Source organism: Apis laboriosa, unplaced genomic scaffold (assembly GCF_014066325.1).
Source record: "Apis laboriosa isolate Shangri-la unplaced genomic scaffold, ASM1406632v1 scaffold39_cov144, whole genome shotgun sequence".
In the NCBI taxonomy this organism is placed as follows: Eukaryota; Metazoa; Arthropoda; class Insecta; order Hymenoptera; family Apidae; genus Apis; species Apis laboriosa.
Window position 1 is genome coordinate 658,679 of NW_025223140.1, and position 27,010 is coordinate 685,688.

The window sequence follows — 27,010 nt, forward strand, 5'->3', positions numbered from 1 at the left end:
AGGTGTTTTGCAGGAATCGTAGCTCGGCGAGATTGCTTAATTAAAATGCCCTCAGATGGCAATTGCCATTACTCTTTCGAACGGTTCTAAATGGCGGGAAGTCTATTGAGCGAATAACGGAGATTTTCCGCACGAGAATTTGATCGATGCATGTTACCAGCAATTATTTTTAAATTATTGTCGAGCTCGCTCGAATAATAATTATTATATTTATCACGATATTTTCGTAATTTTTGGTTTGAAATTATTAGAAGTCTTATATATCTTATATATCTTATATAGAAGTCTTATATATATCTTATAAGTTATAACTTAATGTTTAATTCTTAACAGAATTGGAGAATATTTAGATTTTTGGAATAGATAAGTAAAAACGAATATTTTTATTTTTTCGAATGACATTATGCAAATAAATTTTTGTTTAAAATAATTTTTATATAGAAAAATAATATTTCAAATGTATTTTAATATTTTGATATCTATACTTATTATATACAAATTTGAAATAAGCAAAAAAAAATAGTACGTCTGGAGCTTTTTTTACGCGATATTTTTTTTTTACATAATTCACTTTTACATTATTTTTTTAACATATTACTCTTAGTTATTTTTATACAATTTTTTTTCATATTTTCATGGTTTTCTTAAGACTTTTTATCTTATATTTTTACGCGATATTTTCACATATTTTATTTATTTTTATCTTTAAAAAAAACGAACAAATATTCAAAGAATGATTTCGACAAGACACAAATTATGATTTCTTATCGCCGTAGTATATAGTGTTCTAAAATTTGATAAAGTAACTTTTTCTTTTATTTTTGTTTTGACTTCGCTAACGGAAGTTAAATATAAAATTTATTAACAAAAAATATTAATTGATGAAAAATCATAGAAAACGCAGAATTGTGATAATATTAGATATGTAAATAAAATATTCAAAAATATTTAAAAAAAAAAATTTTTTAATTTTTTTTTTTTTTTTTATGTATATGTTTATTGAATGAAATGTTATTATCAAATACAATTCTATTTCTTAAATTGCTATTTTTATTGTTTGCTTTAACAGAATTTTTATATTTTGTTACAAATTAATTTATTTCGCGACTTATTAATATATATATCATTTTATATTCAATTAAACATAAGATTTTTATTTTTTATATTCTTCTCTTTGCGATAATATTTAATAAATAATAGATAGTATGTTTATGATTTAAATATTAAAAAGTGTTTTTTAAATAGTATTTGCTTATTTCAATTTCAATTTTATCTCAAATTATTTTAAATTTTTTTCAGTTATGATTTTTAGTAAATTTAGTGTTCAAAATTTGTATATTAGATTCATAGTTTTATAAATGTTGAAGTAAATTAAAATTATTATGATATTATGTAAAAGTATTGTATTTGTTTTTAATGAATGTGTATAAAAATATTTAGTATTATTTTAACTTTTTTGATATTAAAGTTTTATTTAACATCATAAAATGAAAGTAATTAATAATATTTTATTAATCTATAAAATTAAAATTGATGTGTTATTTGTAACTTATATATCATTATAGAACATTATCAGAACAGCATTTCAGTGAGAAAATATTCTGAATATTGTCTACTATTATGCATTCAATTGAATAGTCAACAGTAGATGAATTCAATTTTGATAGAAAAATCAATTTTGAGAGAAAAAAAATATATTTTTACATATATTTTTGAATTTTAACAAAATATATATATTTCTATTTAAATAATTATGAAAAGATTTTTTTTTATTTGAAAATATAATAGTCAATTTTTATCAGAAGTGGCAAATCATTTAAAAATTTTTTATTTTTGCATAAAAATAATTATTTTTGCAACAAATACATATATATGCATTTACAAATTGTTTAAAAGTGTAGAAGCTTTTCTCTAATAAGATATAATTTAATTTGAAAGTTATACATAAAATTTATGATAATTTTTCAATCATTATATGTTTCTATTTTATATATTAAATTTTATGAATTTAAAATTTAAAATATTTTTTAAATCAATTATTATATAATTATATTATTATATATTAAATCAATTATATATTTATATCAAAATATTTTTTGATATAAATATCTGAATTTTTGTAGAAAACAATGAATTGTTTTGATTAGTATATTAAAAATTATTTATATGATTCCATTTAAAAAATTATTATATTACATCAGTAATTATATCAGATTATGTCTTGAAATTATTCTTATTTAATATTATACAACAAATAGCTTATTTTGCATTTAGAGATCAAAATCAAATATTCTGTTACGTTAGTTCTAATTTCATTTTTAAAATAAAAATTTAATTTATAGAAAAGCTATTAAATCATCTAAATTAATGTATTATTTAATCTTATTTTTTAAATTACAATTTTTGTAAAAATTTTTATCAATTTCTTGAAATATTATATTCCTTTTATATGATATTTTCTTTTACAATATTAATAATATACATGAAATACATATAATACATATAATAATCTACAATAATATACAATAATACATATAATACATAACATATAATAAAATAATATTACACGATAAAAATGATTTTTAAAAATAAATATAATCTAATATATAATAATAAAATTAATTAATTAAATTAATATATAATAATAAAATATTTGCAATTGCTTGGAATAATTTTGATATTTTACAAATATTAGATAATTTATTTTGATATTTATAATTTAATTTTGATATTTTTAAGTATTACATTTCTTAATTTAAAAGTTTTCTTAATATAAAAACTACATAGAATAATTATTTAAAACTTATTTTCATCTATTTAATTAATAATTTCATATATTTAACATATATTTAATTTAAGAAGAAGTGATTTAAGTAAAATAATAAGTTGATAAGTTTTTAAATAAATAAAGTTTAATATACAAATTTAAAAGAAAGTAATTTAAAAATAAATTTATTTGGAATCAGTTCATATTAAATATTATTTTTAATTATTACTTCCGTAATTAATTTAATATTGCTGCCACTAATCTGTTTATTATATTTATAAATATATAATTACCTAAATAATTATTTAAAGATTTAAAGCTTATTGAAAAAATTAAAGAGAATGAAAATAGACTTAGAATAAATTTTATACTGAAAATCAAGTTGATTTATCACTATCTCGATCAATTGTTGAGAAAGTAGCCAATTATAATACTTTGTATAATCGTATACTTTCATTATTACAAAAAAAAAAAAAAATTATAGTTTCTCTTTGTATCAATATAAAGTGTCTCGTGATGAAGTTATCTCAATTCTAGAAAATTTATGATGCTATAAATCGACTTTTATGACATTATTATACAAAATATTCCCGGAAAACATAGAATTTTATTAATTTACGAAATGAAAATCATGGAAAATGTCTTATTGCTATTAATTTTGAAAATCTTAAAAATAGTAATAAAAGTTAAGATTGTATCTTGAGATTATGAAATTTTGTTATAATTCCAATTTATAGTGATTTACATCAAACAGAATATTCTTCAATGAATTTTAACAATCTTTAAATTATGAAAATATTGACTTATTTTTTATTCATCAATTATTTTAAATTTACATTTATATATTATTTTTTTATCGAATTTATATTTTTTTACTATTATTTATTAATTGTTATATAAATATTTAAGTAATATTTTTTTCCATATAATTTATTTTTTTCATATATAATGATATAATAAATAAATTAATACTAAAATTTTTTATTATTTATTTTAATATTAAAATTCCATATAAATAATTATAAATAAAAATTAACTTTTCGTTTAAAATTTTCTCTATAAATAAAATATTTGATTATAAAAAAATTACAATTAAATTATAATTATAATTTTTTGATTTTAAAATCTAGGATAATTTCTGTCATTTATATATATTGAATAAACAATCTTCTCTGAATAAATATTTTGTTTGAATTAGATTAGTGACTATTTTAGATTTCTTGTTATCTAATAATTATCACAATCTTGACCATATTTCCGTCCGCTTATAGCAAAATTTTCATAAGATACTTCCTCTACATTTTAATTAACTTTGACTAAATTTCATAAAAATATAAGAAATTAAAGAAATTAAATCATATTTGAAAATGATAAAATTAAAGTAGAATTTTAAATTTTAAAGATTTATATAAATTTATATAGATATAAGCCTATAGAGTATATCTAATTGAATTTTAAAAATTCTTTTGATAGGAAATTAATAATTTTTAAAAAATTTGAAAGAGATGAATAAAATAATACTGCATATATATTGCAATAAAATTACAATAGATATTTAAAAATTATTAAAAATTTATTGTGATTATATATTTAATATTTTATATTTACTATTGATATAGTTTATTAATATTAGTTTATTATTATTGATATAATTTATTAATATTTCATTTAATATCATCATTAATATTCTCTTTTTACTTTGCATGTATTTGCGATTTATACGATTCTTAAAAATAAAATATTATATTTTGAATATTGCTTGAATAAGCAAAATTTTTAATTCAAATTTTTTATTTTGCGGTGTTTTTTGAATCACTGAATTCGTAAATCATAGTCATTTTTCATGGAATATTTTTTAAAAATATCGAATGCTATATATATATATAATTTAAAAAATAAAATAATTTTTAATAAAATAAATTCATAATATCGAAGTTTTAAATAGTTTTAAATATCAAAAATTAATGAATTACATATTCAGATATTTAGAAATTGATAATTTACGGATCTATATTAATCATATGTTTCCGCGGAAAATCATATTTATTATGAAAATTCTTGAATTATTTTTTATACTTTATTTTAAAAGTACATTTCCGTAAAAAATAATCATAATTTTCATCTTCAGCAATCTAAAAAATCTGAAAATGAATTTGAACTAAAAATTTTATTTTTGAAAGATATTATAATAATACTATCTTTACTTTATATTATTAAAAATGTATTTTTATGTAATTATATTTAAAAAGTTACAAATTATTTAATTAAATAAAAGATAAATCTGTATTGATGATCTAAATGTTGATAAACATTATTATATAAATTATAAAGAATTTGTTATCCTATAATTTTTTTTTGAAATAAATGTAATATATGATAGAAGAGTTTTAATCTTCTTTTTCTGTTGTCTTTAAGGTTGCATTTAATGAATAGTTTCACCTTAAAGTTAATTCCTGTTCTGGTCCGGGTCGATGACTGATCTCAATTGCATTTGTTTAAAATTATTCAATTTCGAAATTCCTTTGGAACATCGATGTGTTTGTATAGACACGATACCAATTATATAATATACCGATTGTATTCCATGATTTCTCGCATATTTAGTTGATCGTGATAAATAATCAATAATAAGAAAAATAAATAAATAAAAAAAAATAAGAGAAAATGTAACTTAATAATTATTTAATTAAATAAAAATTTAGTAAAACACGATTGAGAAGATAAAAGATATTTGTCGACTATTAGATTTTCTGTGTTTTCGTATTGATCAATTATAAGATTTTTTTTATTTTGTTTAAAATTTTATTATTAGTTTAGATTTTTATTGACAATTTAATTTTTATTAAATTATAAGTTCTTTGTTTTATTTTAGTTTATTTATTTATACATAAAAACAGAGAAAAAAATTTTATTTTTTTATGTATGAAAAATTTTTTTATAGATAATTCTAATATAAAAATAGAAAAAATACAACAAATACAAATATTTTAATAGAAAACATTCATACTTAAATAATAAAGTGTTGCATATGTTACAAAGTATTATATTTATTATTATTATACTATAATAATATTTGAGTTATTCTAGTTCTCAAATATAGAATTGATAAATACTTTTTTTATCAAGTTAAAAAAATTTATATTAATTATATTAATAAATATGGCACTTTCAAATGTAATTAAAGATAAAGAAGAAAAAGTAAAAAAATAAAGATTAAAGATTTCAGTTATTGTAAAAAATATCTTTTAAATTCATTATGCATACATATATATCTCAATGATTTTATAACCTATTTCCGTTGAAATATTTATCAGTTTGGTTCATTTCATCATTAGAACTCGTTAACAAATTAATTCTCAGATGACTAGACAGTCACTTATAAAGCAGACATAGTTTTAACCTATGGTAAGGTATTTCTTATGTGTCTTGCAAAATCCTTTTTTATATAATATTGCCAATTTTATCATAATTTTTTCAATATGTTTTTATATGTGTTATACATATATAAAATGATCCAATAAGAATTAGCATTGAATATTTTTGGAACCATGAGGATAAAAAAAAATTTGTCAAATAAAAATTATTTAACTATTAACTTACTTCAAACTGGATTTGGAATTATTTTTAATTCATATTTTTAATGAAGTAAATAACAGTTTAATAACGAAAACATGGATCAAAAAAAACAGATCTTTGTAGATTTATTGCTTAAATATTTGACAAATTTTTAAATTAAGGGATCATCATAGAATCATATTAATTTTTTTTGCAGATAAAATCACTCAAGAAATATGAAATTCATTCTTATTTTTTCATTTCTTATTTTATGATGTTCTTATATATTGATAGCAATATATCTCAATATATCTCTCAAGATACATGTAAGTACCTATAACACAAGGTCAAGAGCGATTACATAATAAAATTATTTCTTGTAGATGTTCCGTTCGAAACATTGACTACCAATCTCAATACAACATTGTAAACATATTGATTCAATTGCACTTTGAATATATCAAAATTTATTGAAATGACATACTACAATAATTCATTACAAAATAACTTCTTTTAAATGTTAAATTTAAAATCTTGACTATTGATCTTAATATAATATCTACTAAATGCATTACTAGTGATTCAATTGAATTTTGAATAAGAATTTATTCAAATACATGTTAATAATTCAATGTCTTGAAATTGTAATGTCTTGAAATTTTATTCATAATTTGAATGTTTTCTACATTTTATTTTTGTATTTTATTTTATTATTATTTTTTTAAAAATAATGATAATAAGTAATAATTAAAAAAACAAAATATTTGAATTATAAACAAAGAATTTATTTATACGATATTATAATTTTAAATAATTATTGCATAAAATATTTTTGTAAGTGATTGTAGAAAAATTAACTATAAATATGTTGTAACTTTTTCTAAATTTCATATTTATTTTCGTTTTCAATTCAAATTCAATAAATATATAATATATTCTATGCTTTTATAAGTTTTGAAAATGGTTTTGATTGTGATCTTTATTTGTCTCTGAATGACGCTAATTCATGCGTAGGTAAGATAATTTTCTGTCTTTCAAAAACAACTATTTATCTTTTTATTCTTTAAAAATATACTTCATTTTGTTCTTGAAAAATAGTTTTTTTTTTTTTTTTGTGAAAATATGATTTTTAAGTCTTTGATAGGTCAATAAAAATTAATGATAAGAGAGAAAAGATCATAGCAAATCATTATTATTTATCTGTCAACTAGAGAAGAAGATAAAATAGAAGTTCTCAATAGAAAACAATTATACCTAATCACTATCAAAGAATATTAAGTCTCCCATAAGTTTTTCTTTCGCGCCATACTAGAATGACTTTAACTAGCTATTTTTTTATATAAATATGCAGGCTTATCTGTTAGCCGTCTATGGCATTTTTTTCAATCGTCTCAGAGCTCTTTTAAAGTACGTTGGTGATACAATCTCTTTTAAAAATTTTTTCTACGCCAATATGGGTAGTCAAAGAAAGTATTTGCGGCATGTTATGCCTCATTATTTTAAAAAAAGTAATAGTGCAAATGATACAGAGGAGATTTGTATCGTTTACGGGAGTGATGCTACGACTATTACGACTGTCCGCAATTGGTTTAAGAGATTTAGAGCTGGCAATTTTGACTTGAAAGACGAAGACCGCAACGGCTGTCTAACAACGACGGATACGGATCTTATCAAGACCATGCTCGCTGAAAATTCGCGATATAGTGTGCGAAAAATAATGGATATCACTAATATTCCCAGAACAACGGTACATAATCATCTGATCAGGATGGGATATATTAATCGATGTAAAGTTTGGATTCTATAATTATTGACGGAAACGGGCCTTATGAATCGCGTCTCTACGTGCAATTTACTTCTCCAGCGATATGAAAGAGATCTTTTCTTAAAAAAGTTTGTCACTGGAGACGAGATTTGGATTTTGTATCAAAATATGCATGGAAAACGTATTTTATCCAAGACCTTCAATTGTCGCAAAGCCTAGACTTCACCCGAAGAAAGTTCTTTTGTCCATTTGGTGGGATTGGAAAGGTGTAGTCTACTATGAGTTTCTTCCTCAAAGTGAAACTATCAATTCTACCAAATACTACAATTAGCTTGATAAATTGAGAGCCGCCATAGAAGAAAAACGGCCAGAATTAAGGAACCGATGAGCTATCGTTTTTCATCACGACAATGCAAAACTGTGTTGCAGCATTTACCTATAAGAGAAAAACTATTACAGTTTAATTGAGATATTCTATTGCATCCTCCATACTTTCCAGATTTTGTTCTATTCGACTATTATTTGCTCTTGCCATTAAAAAATTCTCTCCATAATAAATGGTTCCAATTCGTAAGCGAAATAAAAACATACCTCGAGGAATATTTTGTAAGTAAACTCCAATAATTTCAGAAAGAGGAATAATGATGTTTTCTGAGAGATGAAAGAAAGTGATAGAGCAGAACGGTTCATATATAACGCAATAAATCAACCTTAAACAACAAATATTGTGTATTCATTTTATCAAAAAGAAAAGAAACTTATAAGACAGCCTAATAGAAGTGTTAAACAAATACAATACAAAAAAAGCCAAGTAATTTATAGTAAATTTCTATGGAAGAATCGAATAAAAATAATAAAAAAAATACATTATATATTCATATATTTATAGAGTGTAATGGAACATCAATTTTAATGAAATTTTAATGAATTTTGGAAGATCAATTTTAATGATCAAAACAGACACAAAAGTTGTTTATAAAAATTTTGCTTGAAGCATATTTATTATTATTATTTATTATTTATTAAATTATAAATAATTTAAGTTTGCATTAGAAGAAACGACACAGAGTATGAGAATGGTGTAATGGTCACACAACGATCTCTATTTGCATCTCACTTTCTCTTTATGTAAACTTCATTTAATTGTAAATCAACTTTTATGTTTGTTTTAATCTCTAAAAACAACCTTTCAAAGGTATATTAACATTCTATAAAGGAATAAAATTGCTAGAAAAATTTTATAGAATGAAAAAATAAATGGAAAAAAAAATAAACATGAAAAAATAAATAACTGATTTTCTATTTTATATATATATATATATATATATATATATATATTGTTGTGATAAGATAGCAATTTAACCATAAAAAATATCAATTTTTTTTATTTATTCCTCCACTTTCATTTCTTCTATTCTTACTTTTCTCTCACTTTAAAAGAGTGTCTTAACAAATTCCCACAAAAGAAATTTATTTGGCAATTTTATATTAAAAGAAACTTTATAGAAAATTCTTTAATTTATTTATCTTCAAATTTTAAGAAGATTGACAAAAGCAAAGAGATTATAATTGATTTATGTTATTTAATCTGCAAATGTATACTATTTCTTTTGTTTATCGAATGTATACTGTACACTAAAGTTTTTCAAGTTTCCAGCAAAGAGATTATAATTAACTTATGTTATTTAATCTGCAAATGTATATTATTTTGTTTATCGAATGTATACTGTATACTAAAGTTTTTCAAGTTTCCAGCAAAGAGATTATAATTATATAGTAGCTTTGTAATTAGTAATTTATTTCTGCTTTATAATTGATAATTCATTAGCGTTATTTAATTAGGAAATGACTGTCTTGGAATGAGTTGATTGCGTAATTCAAATCCAATTCAATATCCACTATGCTATTCAATAATTCGAGATTAACTCTTTGATTTTCGTTAATTTATTATTGATAATTGATTTTTTTTTACAAAAATATATTTATCACATGATTTCACTGATGAAAGTAAAGTAATAGGATTAAATTAAATTAAATGAATATATTATAAAAAAAATCAAGTAAGAATATATACTAATAGTTTGATAAACATTTCTGACGATTGCAATTAAATTGATTCAGCAAGTGGATGGTTCTTATCCTCTTCATGATATAATCTCTTTTATTTTAAAAGGCCAATGTCAATATTACCTTTTATATGTGTAGCTGATCTAGTTGCATTGCCATGTGTGATCAAAATTTTTTTTCCATTCAGAGTATATTCTGAGTGCTATTGTTTTCTCATATTATCTTATATGTGTTCAAAATTTTAAAAATCCAATAAATTGATTATAATTAAAGATGTGATATATACATATAATTTTCAATCATTTCGAATATTTTATAAATATTTCGAATGAGGAAAACAATAAATCAAGACTCGAACTCGGACGAAATAGTGAGATCGTAAATTAAATAAAAATATTAAATGATGACATTGATTTTAGTAGTCACATTCAAGGATATACGCATCTTATGTCCAGAGTTGCCAAGAAAATCTTTACTGCTGACTTAGATACTTGAAAAAAAAAACTAATTCTGAATTGACATCGAACATTCTTCAGGCATGTAAATTTTATTTTCGCTTGACTGATTTTACCATCTCGCTTACCTATATCGCTTCTACTAAAAGTAAATATTTTGAAAAATGTAAATGTATTATCGAACAGTCTGATCAAAGAATTTGAAAATTTGAGCAATTTAAAAAAAAGAAAAGGAGGTCGATTTATTTTGATTGAATAAATTCGAATTTTTTATGAATACAGTAATTTCTTTCACATTGCTTCTTAGTTCAAAAGCGAACATCAACTTGGATATTCCTAAACAAAAATAATAAATTATCAGTTATAGAATTACCACTTATTGAAATATTTATGAAAAGTGCGAATCTTTCGAACATCAAATTAGTTATTTTATATTTCCTATATAATATATATTCTATATTGTAACTTATAGTGTACTTATAATATTCATTCTAAAGTTCAAAATTAGTTTATATAAAATGATTAAAAGTATATTCATTGATATTTTATTTCAATAATCAATAATCGAAACTTAGAAATTTTATTATTATTAAAATTGATTGGAATTTATAAATATATGTTGAACTTGATTATATTCCTAATTATATTAATATTGTAAGTAATATATGTATATGTTATATGTATATATATAATTTGTTTGCTTATGTGAGTGTTTATTTTTATTAATTCCTGGAATTTTTAGTAAATCTTAGAATAAAAAATATAATTAATTTACAAATTTTGTATTATATTATTATAAATAATTTTAATCAAATTATTGAGATTTTATTAAATGATTATATTTGTATTGATTCTCATAGATATTCATTTCAATTACCAAAAGATAATCTTGCTGAATAATTGTTATACTTTATTTTATGTCACTCTCTCTCTATTTCTTTTTCTCAATGACAAAGACAAAGCTGAGTAAGATAAAATTAGTAAATTCTTAAAATTTTACTTTTTCGAATATCTATATAATAATATATATAATAATTTCGAATATCTATATAAAACACGATATCGAACGATAGTCCATATATCCAATTGTGTAATCTTGCTCACTCGTATTTCTTCTGATTTCTTTTTATTCTTTTTATTCTTTTATTCTTTTTATTCTCTTCATTCTCTCATTCTTTTTATCATTCATTCTCATTCAATGCATTTTCTTTTCTTATATCTGTCAAAAATATCGACTTAAGATATTGAAATCTAATCTGTGAAATTTAATCGTTTTTATATTTAAGACTCTCATAAATAATACTCTCATAATTTCATCTTTTTTATTATTATTATATTTTATTAACTGGAGGTATTAATATTATATGTTCTGTTGGTTTTCTAAGAAATATATCATTAATTTGTATCTGATCGATTTGCAGAATTTTCAAGTATAATTAATAATAATTAATAATTATAAGCTGAAATTATATTAACTCCACATTATTAAAATTAATAGTTTGCATGTAACATATGCTTTATATATATATATATATATATATATATATATATTATAATACATTATAATATTTATAATACAGAAAAAATTAATAAATTCTGAGATTAATAAATTATTGAGAAAAATATTAGAATTTAGAGAGTTATTAGAGATAGAATTTAAAAAGAAAAGAAAAATATTTATTTGAACAAGTTATCATTCATATAATGTATGATTTAAGAAGTTTCATTTTGTAACGAAAATGTTAAATGATAAATGAAAAATTTATATTAAAAGATATGTGATTTACACTTACTTAATGGCATGAACCATTTTAATTAAATTTTTAGTAATAACAAATGCAAATTTATATCTAAATCATATTCCATTCTATATTCTAAAAAGAAAAAAAACCATAATAAACAGAGAATCTTTCTAATCAATCATTCACTATTTTAACTATTCATCATTTATTATTGCCAATTTATATTCACAAAATGTTGATATGTTTAAAAAAATCATAATAATAAATTATATTTGCAACTATTTGACACAATAAAAACGAATATATACATATTCTATTGGGATAATGAAGAAATCTACTATACCGGTTAAGTCAGAAAGGTCAAACAAAGACTCGCAATAAAAGAGAAAATATAACAAGTAACTACAAGCGAATTAAAATCAAAGAAATTTCAAAATAAGTTTTTTCAAGATCATAAACTAATTATTCGTAATCACAAAAATAATTATTATAATTTCTAGGATTATATTTGACTCAAATATTTCCTGTGGATTTGAAAATCCAATTAGCATGCATAAATACGATGCTTCCTAATTATCCTCAGTGCGTGATAGACCATATTTTCAGCTTAATTGCCTTCATTAGTAGGTATAAATAACTATACAGTTACACGTATTTTACGCGATCAAATGAAGATAAACAAGTTTCGATGAAATCGTTCATGCTCTTGGTAAATTGGATTCTCGAACGATGAAAAATCCGTTAAATGTCGCCATTATTACCGACATACGCAATTTTGTCATAGTAAAACATCAGTAATAAGCACTCTTTTTACACCACTTATGTTTATGTTTCTCGTTTCTCGATCTCGATTTCTCTTTCGTAATGTTGTACAATTTTCTGATTAAAATTACAACAACAACAAACAAGTTAATCATTGTTAATCATTGTTTTGTTTTCTTGATGTTGGAAAAAAATAAACTGTTAGCTTTTAACATTCTTTTATGCGAGATTTGTGTACATTTTAGACATTTTATGATTTTTAATATTTCTGAAATAATTCCAAAGTCGTGTATCTTGGCAAAAAATCTTGTAACAATAAATCAAATTTGACTTTATAAAAGAAAGATGATATTATATTGATAAATTGATAGAAATATTAAAAAAAATTTTCTTTAGCTATTTAAATAAATAATAAATATAATAAATATAGTAAGAATCGATATCTTTCATCTTCAAAATAATCTAATATGAAAAACAATTTTTACGATTGGATTCAGATTCATACAAAAATTATTTGATTCTTAAATAATAAAACTTAATTGATCGAAACTTGTCTTATCAAATCTGTCTTATAGTTTTGTATAAATAGGTTAAAGTCAAATTTTTAAAAAAACTTAATTTAAAAAAAGATAAATTGCGGTTGATCTTTTCTAATATTATTAACACATTGTTGATTAGTAATTTTATGTAATAACTGAATTCTTTTGTAATTGACTTTGGAAATATGACTTATGAAAATATTTAAATAAATTTCAATATATTTTTATAAAACATATGTTATTATAATTATTTAAAATTTATTTAATCATTTTTTCGTAATAATCTCTTTTATGAATCTTTATGAATCTAATCTTTGTAGTATTTATCTACATACAAGGATACAAAACATCTTTTGCATCCTTCATTAATTAATTTATAATAAATTAATCTTATTTCGCTATGTTTTTCGTTTGAAGAGTATGTTCTATATAATAAATTATACATAATACATAATTATTTTTTCTAATACATTCTTTTAATTATTTTTAAAAATTTAATATTTTTATGAGAATATTTATATGCTTCAAAGATACTTGAAAGATAGGATTCTGGTTCTATGCATTTATTTACATAATCTATTGTTGAATTAACTTCGAATAAAAACGGTTTATATTTCCATTTATGCTTCAAGAATACATGAACTATTTCGCAACTGAAAGAAATAGTTTATATGATTATATATGATTATATATAGTATTAATCTCAAGAAATATTGATAATCATACAATTTTATCGCAAAAATATATATGATAAGTATTCGATTATTCATGTTTAATAAAAATGAAATTTAAAATTAAAATTTAAAAGCGTATAATATAATATGTTATTACAATAAAAAAATTTTACGTTCGTCTCATATCTTATCTTTCTTATACATAAAATTTGCTTGATATATATCATCTATTTGATTCTGTTCTGAAATTGTCAACATTACCATACATTCGAAATTAATTATATTCGAATTTAATTATAAAATATATATTATACTTATTTAATGAAATATCCAATTTCGTAATACTATCTTTTTTCAATCTATTGCGTATAAATAATAGGACATTTGGCAGCGTAAGTATATTCAAATATAGTATATTCATACCATTTGAATATGAAGTATCGATATGAACAAATAGAGCATTTATCTATAAATGAATTATTTTTTATTTTATAAACTTTGTGTTATAATAGAAATATTTTGCTATTATTCACAGTTATTACCTTCTTTTATATTTAGAATATTATATTAATATACTATAATATATTTGAATAATGTTTTTAATTCTAAAATTTTTAAAAATTTTGATATGAAATAGAACGAAATAGAATAAATTATGATATTATGTACTTTTGTTTTAAAATATATATACACAATTCTTAAATATATATACATATGTTTCAAATGCATAATTGTTTATATTCATAATTTTGAATTTTTATGTTTTTTATTTTTCTTACAAAAAATTATTATAAGCAATTTTATTGCTTTTTTGGAACACAATACAATTTTTTAATCGATTTTTTTAATTAAATTTTGATTCAGTAAATATTAAATCAGATTAAACATTTAATGGATCGTGAAACGAGAACTATTCGATTACTTCAAACTGCTCGAAATACAGTAGTGCTTAATTGTTATACAATTGGAAACGCGAAATTTATCCAAGGTGGCTATTCTGAAAATTACAATTTCTTTTGATTTCTCTCGCGAAAAACATTTCTTACAAATACTGCAGATATTCATGTATTTATGGCAAATTTAATTCATATAAAAATCTACAAAATGTAGTAAAAATATACATAAAATAAAATATAAAATATTCAATATACATATAAAATATCCAAAATATATCATGCATTATGATATTTGAAAAATAAAATAAATCTCTACTTAAAATCCATTTCTTTAATCATGTTCATAAAAATTTGATTTTGTATAAAAAAATTCGCAATTTAATTATAAATTGAGATAGAAAAAAATATTCGTATACTTAGTTATCTTAACTTTTTAGATATAAATGCATATTGTATATTATTTTTTATTGAAGATCATTTAAATATCATATTTGATATTTTTATTAAAAAATATTGGAAAATTGATTAAAATAGTATATATAATTATAATATAAAAAAATGAAAAATTTATTTTTTGTATTTTTTATTATTTTGTCATAGATTATACACATCGTCGTTTCTTTGGAATAATTAATGAAAATAGCAATTAATGAAAATAATTTCATGACAATAAAACAGAAAATATAAAATATAATATATTATTGTATATTCGAACATAATAATATATGTATAATTTTATTTATTTATAGTGTGTGTGTGCGCGCGCACGCACACACACATACACACACATACAATATACATCGTAATTAGTAATATACGATGATATAATATCCAATCTAAATATATAAAATTTGGGTCGCGATACCATTACAAACTAATATATTAGGTCATGCAATAAAAAAGTTGCATGTTATTATTAAAGAAAAATATTATTATATATATATATTAATATAATATATATTAATTATATACAAATATATATATATTTTTTTCTTTGTTGAAATGAAAATTGCGTTGAAAGACTTATTGTTTTCTTGATTCACAAAAATGTATTAATAACAAATTTAGCACAGGAAAAACCAATCGAGCTTAGAATCTAGGTATATAGGTCCTTGTTTATTTTTTCTCCAGTGCTCTCTTTACTTGCCCATCCATTTGGAGGACTTGTAAAAGTTTCGATCAATCTTGCAATAATAGGAAAATTTCTCATAAAGACTGGACCTCAGCGTTTAATAAATGAACAGAGGCTTATAAATATAAATAAAAATATAAATATAAAGAGGCTTATAAAAAAAAAACTGCATATAACGTTAAATTGGTTTTCGATAAGATCTTCTTTCTTTCTTTTTTTCTCTGCGATATTAGTTATTTTTTTTATATATTTGTCATAATTAAAAGTGATAGGTGTGAACAAATGAAATTTTGCTTGAAATATTTTTAGAATTTTAGGACATTAATGAAACTTAAAACAAAATACTGGATAATAATACATAGAATGTAAATTTTTAATATAATTTTTAAAAATTTATTTAATTTTCTTGGAATATTTAGATAAAGTCTATATTTGCGAGTATTTTAATTACTCAAAAATCGAATTGTAAACTGATATTGAAAATACATATTTTAAAAATAAATTTAGTAGTTTAAATATATAAAACATTTTATTTTAAGTTTCAAATAAATCTAAAAGAAAGAAAAAAATAATATTTTATAAATTTTTAATACAATTGTTAAAGATCTCATATTTTTCTTCAATTTTTATATTTAACTTGAAATTAATATATAATTTACATATGATATTAATTAGAAAAGTTACATAAAGGAAATTAAAAAAAATATATTTGAAAAGAAATTAAAAAATTAAAAAATGTAATTAAAAAATATAATTTTCATAATAGCAATTAAATTAAAAGTATAAATAGATATTATTATATTTTTTTACTAAAATTATTCTTTTAAAATGACATTATCAGATAATATAATATCTTATGTAATATCTAATATCTATGTCTAATATCTTAAAAACTGGAGTATAATAACAATTTATATAATAAAATATATAATAAAAATATATTTTTTATATTAATAATATTCAAAGAAGCTTTCATAAAATTCAACATAGATATAAGTAACATTATAGCAAAATGTAATCAAAATGATAACTTTACAAACTTTTACAGTTTTTATATTTTTATTCAATTTTTATTTTTATTCTTTTTGTACATTATTTTTTATATAAATAAGTAATTGTGATTGTTCTTTATTATCAAAGAATTATTTATGGCATTTAAAGTATTATAAATATATAACATTTAAAAGCAAAAATAATATTTAATAAATTATTCGAATATCGATGAACATCATTTAATTTATGAAAGGAAACATGATCATGAAATTGATCTTTTTTTAAAAGAATTTAAATTGTTTTTACTTTGATTTTATTGATATTATAAATTTTTATCATTCATCTTCTTATATGATTTCGAAAAGACATAAAAGTTGCTAGTCAAGCAAAAAAGAACATAAAAAAGATTTTATGATATCTGTTATAAAAACTATTATTAAGCTATATGTCTGTTACGTTATCATTTATTTTTATGGTAATATTTCATGAATGTATCGTTTAAATTTATAAATAAAATTTTAATAACCATCAGATTTCTGGATTTTTCAATTATCATTTAATTTAAAGTTCTTCGAGAAATAAACTATATTATATTTTGAAAAATGATAATATTTATAAATTAATCTTATTAGATAATAATCTAAAAATATTGAAAAGTAACATAAAATTATTAAATTATTCAAAATTTTTTAGAAACTTAAAAAAAAACTTTAAAGAATTTTTAATGAATAATATCAAATTAATTTTTAATAAAATCTTTTCATAATTTTATTAGTTTCAGAAATAATATTCTTTTTTTTTATATTCGTATACAAAATGAATCAAATAAATATAAATAGTATATAATTTGTCCAATTAGATTTTAATATATACATATATGATTAAAAAGTTATCTAATCAATTGATTTTGCTATTCAACAAAGCATTTGATATTTCTAAAGCATTGAAAATAAGAGAGATATTATATAAAATTATTATGTTACAATTTGTATTATCTTTGTTATTACCTGATATACTTCATTTGTAATTTTAATTATTTCAAAATTATAATTATTATAGAAAATAATTTTTTAAATATTATAGAAAATCAGTTTTTAAATATTAATTATTTTATTATATTTTCTGATTTACAAAGAATATTAATTTATAATCTAATTTTCAATATTTAAATTCCTAAAAAAAATTTTATTTTCTAAAAAATTTAAATTTTATATATTTTAAATTTAGAGTTTTTTTTAAATAATTATGATCGATGATTATTATAAAAAATAAATTATGTGTATTTTAAGTTAGAATTTTATATATTTCACTTTTAAATAACACTTTTATATAACACTTTTTAAATGTTTTCTTATTTCCTCTTACAAATAGGCTTTTTTCTGTAAATATTTAAGTTTTACATTAATATTTATATAAGTAATCAATATAATTTAAAATATTTATATTTATTATATTTATATTATAATTTATTATATTTATATTATAATTTATTTTAGATATAAAAAAATTAATCTAAAATAAAAATAAAACTAATTTAAAAATTTAATCCAAATTATTTTTTAAAAATATATTCAAAATTTCTCTTTTTTAATAATCCTCGATTGTAATCATATCAAAAAAATCTTAATTTTTCATAAAATGTTTTCATAAAATAATATATTGACGACTTACATATTCGTCTTTTCCGCAATGAACGTCAGAATATTCCAAATACGAAGATTAACAAAAAATATCGATTCTACATATCTTTGACAAATGTCTTAAGTGTCTAATCTTGAGAAGTTGTTCATTATATAAGTGAACAAGTTTTATGTTGAGATTAATGATTCGTATTCCCTTTTTAGGAAAGTTATCCTTCCTATCCTATTTTTAGGAAAGTTATCCTATCCTATATAACAAAAATTGTTTAATTATTAAGACAAAAGTCTTAAATCTGAACAAGAGAAAGCTTTTTCAAGTCATTCAAATTTTTTTCAAATTCCTCGTTTTCTTTTTTTGCTCATTTCATATGCATAGTTTTATTTCAATTTCCTTATCGCTAAAAGAAACGATTCGTTATTTTAAAACTTGTTCCGTGTGACATTAGTTTTGATCTGTTATAAATTTCATTCATTGAATAGCAAAAGTCTTTGTGACATATGTATTATTTTTTAAATAGAAAATAATACAATGCTTGAGTTATTTTAATTTAGACGTACAACAACAGTAATGGCTCTAATAGATATCTAATGGCTCTATAGATTCGCAAATATACATTCCCATCATTTCTTGAAATTATTTCGGCTAACGAATCTACATTTTTTATATATTGCAGCAAGAAAAATCGAACGTGAACGTTCTTTCTATTTTATTTAAGCCAAGGTCATATGAGCATCAAAAAAACAAGGTGTTACATTAAGATGTCTATTTATTAACGAATATTCACGAACATTATATATATATACACAAAAACTACTCGATAATTAATTCTTATTCTTTCATTGTTTGAATGAATCTCTACAATTTATATCATTGATGAATATAATTTACAAATTGTTGCTAACTGCTCAATAAGTAGCTAGTATAACTAACTTTATATCAATTATATCTATATGCTATTACATCTATGGAAAAATATATCTAAGGTATATTTTTTAAAGCATCCAATAGAAAAGTAAATATGTTATATGTTATTAGTTATATGTGGAAGAAAAATTAGAAAAATTTTCTTTATTATATTTTCTATATTTATTATATTCTAGTACGTAAGATATATAGAAAAATATTATAAAGTTCTTTGATAGTCTGTAATAGATCTAATTAATTATAATTACATCATGAGTACTTTTTCAATTATCGAGGAATAATAAAGAATAAAAAATTCTTACATTTACATTTTTAAATTTCCATTTAAATAATATCTTAATATCTTTCCAGCAGACTTCTAAATATTTTTGAATAATTTTGAATTCGCTATGATTATATATATATATTGTATGTATATATATATATATATATATATATATATATATATATATATATATGAAGTATGAAGTCGTTATGATTAATAAGTTAAATAAACATAATTTGAATCTGTGGATCTTTAATCATCGAATGTTTCTTCTATTTATCATCTAATTTAAATCCGAAGTTTTGACACAAAAATATATACATCATTGAATTATTATTCTTTCTATTAAATATATAAAGATATCTCATTGCAAGATCTATCTATTTTATTTTACACAAAATGAAATAAAATCTGTTTTGCAATGGAAAACAATTAAAAAGATAAACGTAATATCCATTTTTTGATCGTATAATTTAAATTTATTTTTTCTTATTTTCGATAAAGAACAAAAAATATGATAATGCTTTCAAAATGTTTTCAGAGTATATATATCTATCTCTTTATTAAATGAGTTATCTTAGTAAATTTATCTAATTAATAAATTTGATGCTATTTTATATGCTGTATTTATTTCTTTCTTACATAATATGTGCAATTCATATGCGATGTATATAATCGATCGTAAGATATTAAATTATTTTATTAGTAACTTATTTAATGCAATTGTAAAAGAAACTGGATTTTATTTTAAAAATATTCAAATTATTCATAATATAAATTTTTTTTTTAATGTGAACAAACACGCAAATTTTACCGTTATGAATATTTTTTAATTTCGTATTCGTATTCCTTTCAATTAATTTCATAATTCAAAAATTAAATAATTCAACACTATAATTAAAAAAATTTTATTCCAAATTATAGCAAACGTTGGATGTGTTGGAAATAAATAATACAATATCTGATACGAAATACAATCGTGGGAATAAATAATTGTTAAAATATATTTTAGTATTATAATTAATAAAAATCTTTATTTATTATAAAATTAAAATTTTATTGAGAATTTAATCAGCTTTATTATTATAAAGCTGATATACAGAAGTAAAAATAAAAATTTCTATGATTTTAAAGCACACATATCAATCAAAAATGCATTGTTATTCTTAACTCTTTAAGTTTTTTTAAAAATAAAAAGATAGGAATCCAAAGTTTGTGAATAAAAAATAACTTTTCTTACTTTGTTCTTCAAAAAGATATTATCTAAATTAGAAAAACACGTTGGATATTACAATATATTTAATGACTCATATATTTCCATGTGTTAAAAAATTATTTTTTATTATTTTGATTAATTAATTTAATAAAGTTACAATATTCATTTTAAAGTCTAAATAAACTTGTGAATCTTTAATATATTGTATATTTTTCGCGAAACAAGAAAATAAAAAGAATCATAAATTTTTCTTGTTATAAAACAAAATATTTTAACATTTTCTACATATAAAAATATGTTCATGTTACCTATAACTGAAATTTATCTTCATAAAAAAGTACAAATTTTCGTCAATTATATTTTTTTCAATCATTTTAATAATTTAGTTAAATTTTCTTTCCGTTTTTTAAAATATATATTTAAAAAAAATATTTTTTTAATGTATATTTTACTAATAATCAATATCAAAGTAATTATGAAGATATATTTAGAAAAAAAGTTATTTATAATATGACTAAATAATTTTTAAAGAATTATTATATAATTATATAAGATACAGTTTGATATTAATCTGAATTTTCGATTCTTACAAATTAAAATTCAAAAATTATTAATAAAAATGATACAATGATACAATTCAATATTCATTAATTTAAGAAGTTTTTATTTAAAAAATATTTATTTAATTAAAAGAAATATAATATTTAAATCTGTATCTTGTGATTCAATAATTAAATCGAATAATATTAATTTTTAATTTAATTTGATGAAAAAGAAAAAGAGAGAAACTCAAAATTGCTTAAAACAAATTATCAAAATCCTAACAATTTTCTATAATTTTTTAAATTCAGGTTATTATTATAAGAGTATAAAGAAAATAAAAAAAATATTTAAATCAAAAATTATATTCATTGTAATTATAATATTATATATCATTGTAATTTAAAATCGCATTAACTCCTAATATTTAATTTTAATATAATTTGGGAAAAAAGAAAAACAATTTAAAATCATTTTAAAAAATCGTCTAATTTTTAATAATTTTTTATAATTCTCTAAATTTAAAATTCAAAGATTATTATAAGAATACAAAGAAAATAAAAGAAAAAAATATATATCAATATTTTTTTTGTGATTTATATTCATATTAATTTTTTTCTATTCAATATTTCCATTCCAATTAGTAATAAAAAAAAGAAGAAAAATCATTTAAAGTAAACATTTTCTCGAATCATATGTCAATAGAACTAGGACTATGAAAACTTATAAATTATGAAAACTATATATAAATATAACAATTGTAACTAGAACGAGCATGTGTTATACAGACGAAAAATTATTTTTCGCACGTATAAATCATATTTTGTCCCACAAGCATTGGCCATAAAACAACTTTTCTATTTCGAATTATATGAATTACATTTTTACATGACAATTTTTATGAACATAAAGAATAAAAATCAAAAGCCATTGCTCACTATGAATAGTAAATTTATTCTTCGATACGTCGAAGAGTGTTGATTTAGCATCGATACGTCGCCAACCATCACGAAACTGTTCAATTGTAATTCAGGTGATAAGACGGACGGAAATTAAAGGATGCCGGTGCTGTATATATGCCATATGTCGCTCTTCTTGGATACAAAGGTATGATATGATCCAACAGTTGGAATATTGACTTCTTATTGATATATATTGACAACTTCTGTCACAATGATGTATAATCGATAATATAACAGTTATTTTTAAAAATATTTGATATATTGATATAATTTTGACTTTTATGTTTTATCTAGAATAAATATAAATAAATTAATAAAAGCGTTTTGAATTATATTAATGTATATATATAATTAGTATTTATGTAGATATCAGAAAATAAGAAACTTATGTTAGCATAAATTATTTTTTACATTAAAGGAAAATAAGTTCATCTAAATAAAAAAATAGTTATTAACAAAATAATTTTTATTTTTTATAAAAATAAATTCTTATTTTAATTCTTTTAAATTTTTTAAATATTTGAATATTCTTATAACATGAAAATTCACCTTTTTCTAACATTTTTAAAAAATTTAAATAAATATTTAAAACTTTATATTAAGTAATAATGTAGTAATAATTTTTTTATTTTCTGATATTTTTGTATTATACTTTAATATGCTATAAAACATTTTTAATGATTTATATTTATATTTATTTATTCTAGATATAGAATATAGAAGCTAATAGTATTATAGTATTTGAATATTTTTGCAAGTGATTATATCAATTAGTTCCAAATGTAATTCTGCAAAATTTATTAATTATTGAAAAAAGATATGCTATATCTAAAATATAAGATAAAGAATGAATGAAATATATAAAACATATTAAGTGATTTATGACTATTAGCACTTTGTAGATATGTCTGATATATAAGAAATAGCAAAGTTCTTTCGCGTGTGTTAATAAAAAACAGTAAAGATTATTTAAAAGATTTATAAGGATAAGTTATAAGAAATAAGTTAGTGCAGTATTTTTTAATGCCTGTATTAAATTTTGATATTTTTGTAATGAAATTGTGTTCTTATATGATTAAAAATTAAATATTCGAATATTTTGTTTTAAATATCATATGAAATGTATATAATAATATTTTGTATTTGAAATATAAATATGAATATTATATTCATATTATATTCAAGAAAATGAAAGGTTTAAATAGAAAATAGAAAATAAAGTTGATATAGTACATATGTTGAATAATATAAGAAAATATAATGATATTTATTTTATATATTTTTATGATAAGAATTTATAACTTTTTTTATATTTTAAAAACTAAAGTTAAATAAAATATACCAAAGAAATTAAAATTTTATAAATTAATAATTTTGAAACATAGTAGTAAAAAATTTTTGAATTAACAAAAATCTTTATATAATTCACTCATCGTTGAATATAATCACTTATATAATTTTTTTTATTAAATTTTCAATGTGGAAAACCAATTAAAAATTATATATCTTAATATAAAAGTAGAATAATTTGTTTATAATATATTGTTTATAATAAATGATTTATCAATAATTCTTTTTAATAGCATAATTTTACTATTAATTTTCTTTATCTTATAAATATATCGTGTATATAATTGTAATATAAGATATAAATTATGTTTATAAATTAACGTAGAACATTATGCAAAATTTCTTTCAATTTTTTTATTTATCATAAATCAAATGAAATAATAAAGATAAGTAATACAAGGCTTTTAATATCAGTCAATATAGTATAGTCAGTATAACATAGCATAAAGAATTTAACATTGACCTTACTAATATCAGTTGATGATGAATCATCAAGATTAACTTCGTTATACATACATAGTAGTATACGTAATAGTATGTATATAATAGTATAAGTAGGCAAAACATGATTCTGCATATATAGAAGATATATTAAAAAAAAAAAATTTTTTTTCATTTAGCGCTTTATTTGAAAAATGAAATTTAAAAATTAAGAAAATATCAAATACAAAATTGTGGATTATCAATAAAAAAAAAGATTATTTTATATACAAAATAAATAAAAAATGTAAACTATATTTTTCCGTTTCAAGATTTTGAAAATTCGTCGAATATATGAATATTTGATTATTTTTATTCATTTTCGATTTTCTTAAGAACAGAAATATAAAGATTTTTATTCCATATTTTTTATTGTATTCTATATTTTTACAGAATAATTTATTAATAATTCATTCATATTTAAGCAGAAATTGATCTATATTTAGCAAATTCAATTTTCTCAAATAAAGCTTAAATTAAAATTTATTCTTTATTTATTTATTTATTTTTATATATATGTGATATATATATATATGTATAAAATTATCTTGAACTTAATAAGTTGTATTGTTTAACTTATTGTTAATAATAATAATAATAATAATAATAATAATAATAATATAATCATCATTTTTGTATATCAATATTTTTTATATTGGAACTTTTGATTGATTGATTTTATATTTGTTTTGATTTCAAAAATCGATTCTCTAAAAATGTTCCACAAAAATATTAACATTCTGTATACTTATGATTATATGTTATAAATGTATGATCTTCTATTGGTATTTTATTATGCAATATAACGTCGATAAATCGTAGATAAATTGCAATTATCATTTCAAATGATGAGAAATCAGCAGTCATTCATCGAATGATCCATATTGATACATATGGATAATTTGCAATATAAATAATTTCTGCTAGTGAAATTGTCTTTCAAACGACGATAGATTAAAAAAAATAATTTTTCATTTTCAATAATTTTATTTATTTCAAAATAATATGTTGTAACATCTATATCTAAAATCGTTTCATAGATTTATAATTCTTAATATTTTATATTGTTATTTAATGTTAAAAATATTAAAAATTTTAGAAATATAATTATATAGAAATATAATTTTTAATATTTTATATTGTTATTTAATGTTAAAAATGTTAAAAATATTAAGAATTTTAGAAATATAATTATTTAATTGAAATAATTTATATTTATGTTATAATTCCAAATAATAAGATTATTTCAACTAATTATTTGCTGTGAAAAAAAATTGTTTAATATCAATGTTGCATGATATAATAGCAGAAAAATTTGATTTTATTAATTTTTTGCAAATAAACATATAAAGAATATATGAAGATTAATTTTTTTTAAGGTATATTTTTAATAATAGTTTTTTAATAGTTTTTTAATTATTAAAAAATGAAAATATGATTTTATTTAAAAAAATAAAGTTAATTTTCATATGTTCCAAAAGAATTTTTTACAAAAGATTTAAAAATACCAAATCATTTTTCTTGTATATTCTTTAAGTAAATAAATATTTTTTTATTATTTTTAACTTCAGATTACAATAATGAAACGATTTTTTTTATTATTTGTGAAACATTGAAATAAAAAGCTAGTCGATCTTGATAATTTTTTACATTTTATATTTATATATATAAATTTCTATAATTTATCGATTTGTGACATAAAAGAAACAAAATTATAACTCTTTTTATGCCGTGCAATCTTTTTATGAAATATCTTTTCACATAACAAATAATTTATAAGTTACTTGAAATGACGTTACATGACTCACTTGTATATACGTCTTGTTTTTATATTTATGTAGAATCTGTTAATAAAACAGCATTAAACTTATTTTTGATTTCTTGTATTTATCATGCTTACATGCCAAAAAAAAAATCATTATTTTTGAAATAACCAAGAATGATATTACCAATCTCTTTAAAACTTTGAAAAAATTGGATTTATTTAATAATTTATATTTATTATTAAAATGATAAATTATGATTATTGTATATTCCATATTCCTAGAAAAAATTCTTAAAAAATCATTTATTTGCAAAATTTTTTCGTTATTAACAAATTAACTATTTTTTTCGAAACTTTTCGATTTAAAGAAAAAAATTACATATTAAGAAATTACCTTTTTCTAGAATTCTCCTCCAATAGAGATAAATTGTAAAGAAACTTTCTGCAACTCGCATCAATCGATCCAATCCACCCTCAACGTTGTTAAATCCGCCTACACGTTAACCTTGTCATATTCCCA

At 19.4% G+C, this 27,010-nt stretch overlaps 2 protein-coding genes across 8 annotated transcripts in view; both read left to right on the forward strand.

The window, feature by feature from the left end:
• Window positions 1-27,010, forward strand: part of LOC122715659 (serine/threonine-protein kinase Doa) — a 79,206-nt gene that overhangs the window by 5,137 nt on the left and 47,059 nt on the right. The gene's annotated exons all lie outside the window — the stretch shown is intronic.
• LOC122715661 (histone-lysine N-methyltransferase SETMAR-like) lies at window positions 7,474-8,871 on the forward strand. Its single transcript, XM_043938020.1, has one exon. The coding sequence runs from the start codon at window positions 7,668-7,670 to the stop codon at window positions 8,127-8,129; it is 462 nt and encodes a 153-aa protein (XP_043793955.1). The 5' UTR covers window positions 7,474-7,667; the 3' UTR covers window positions 8,130-8,871.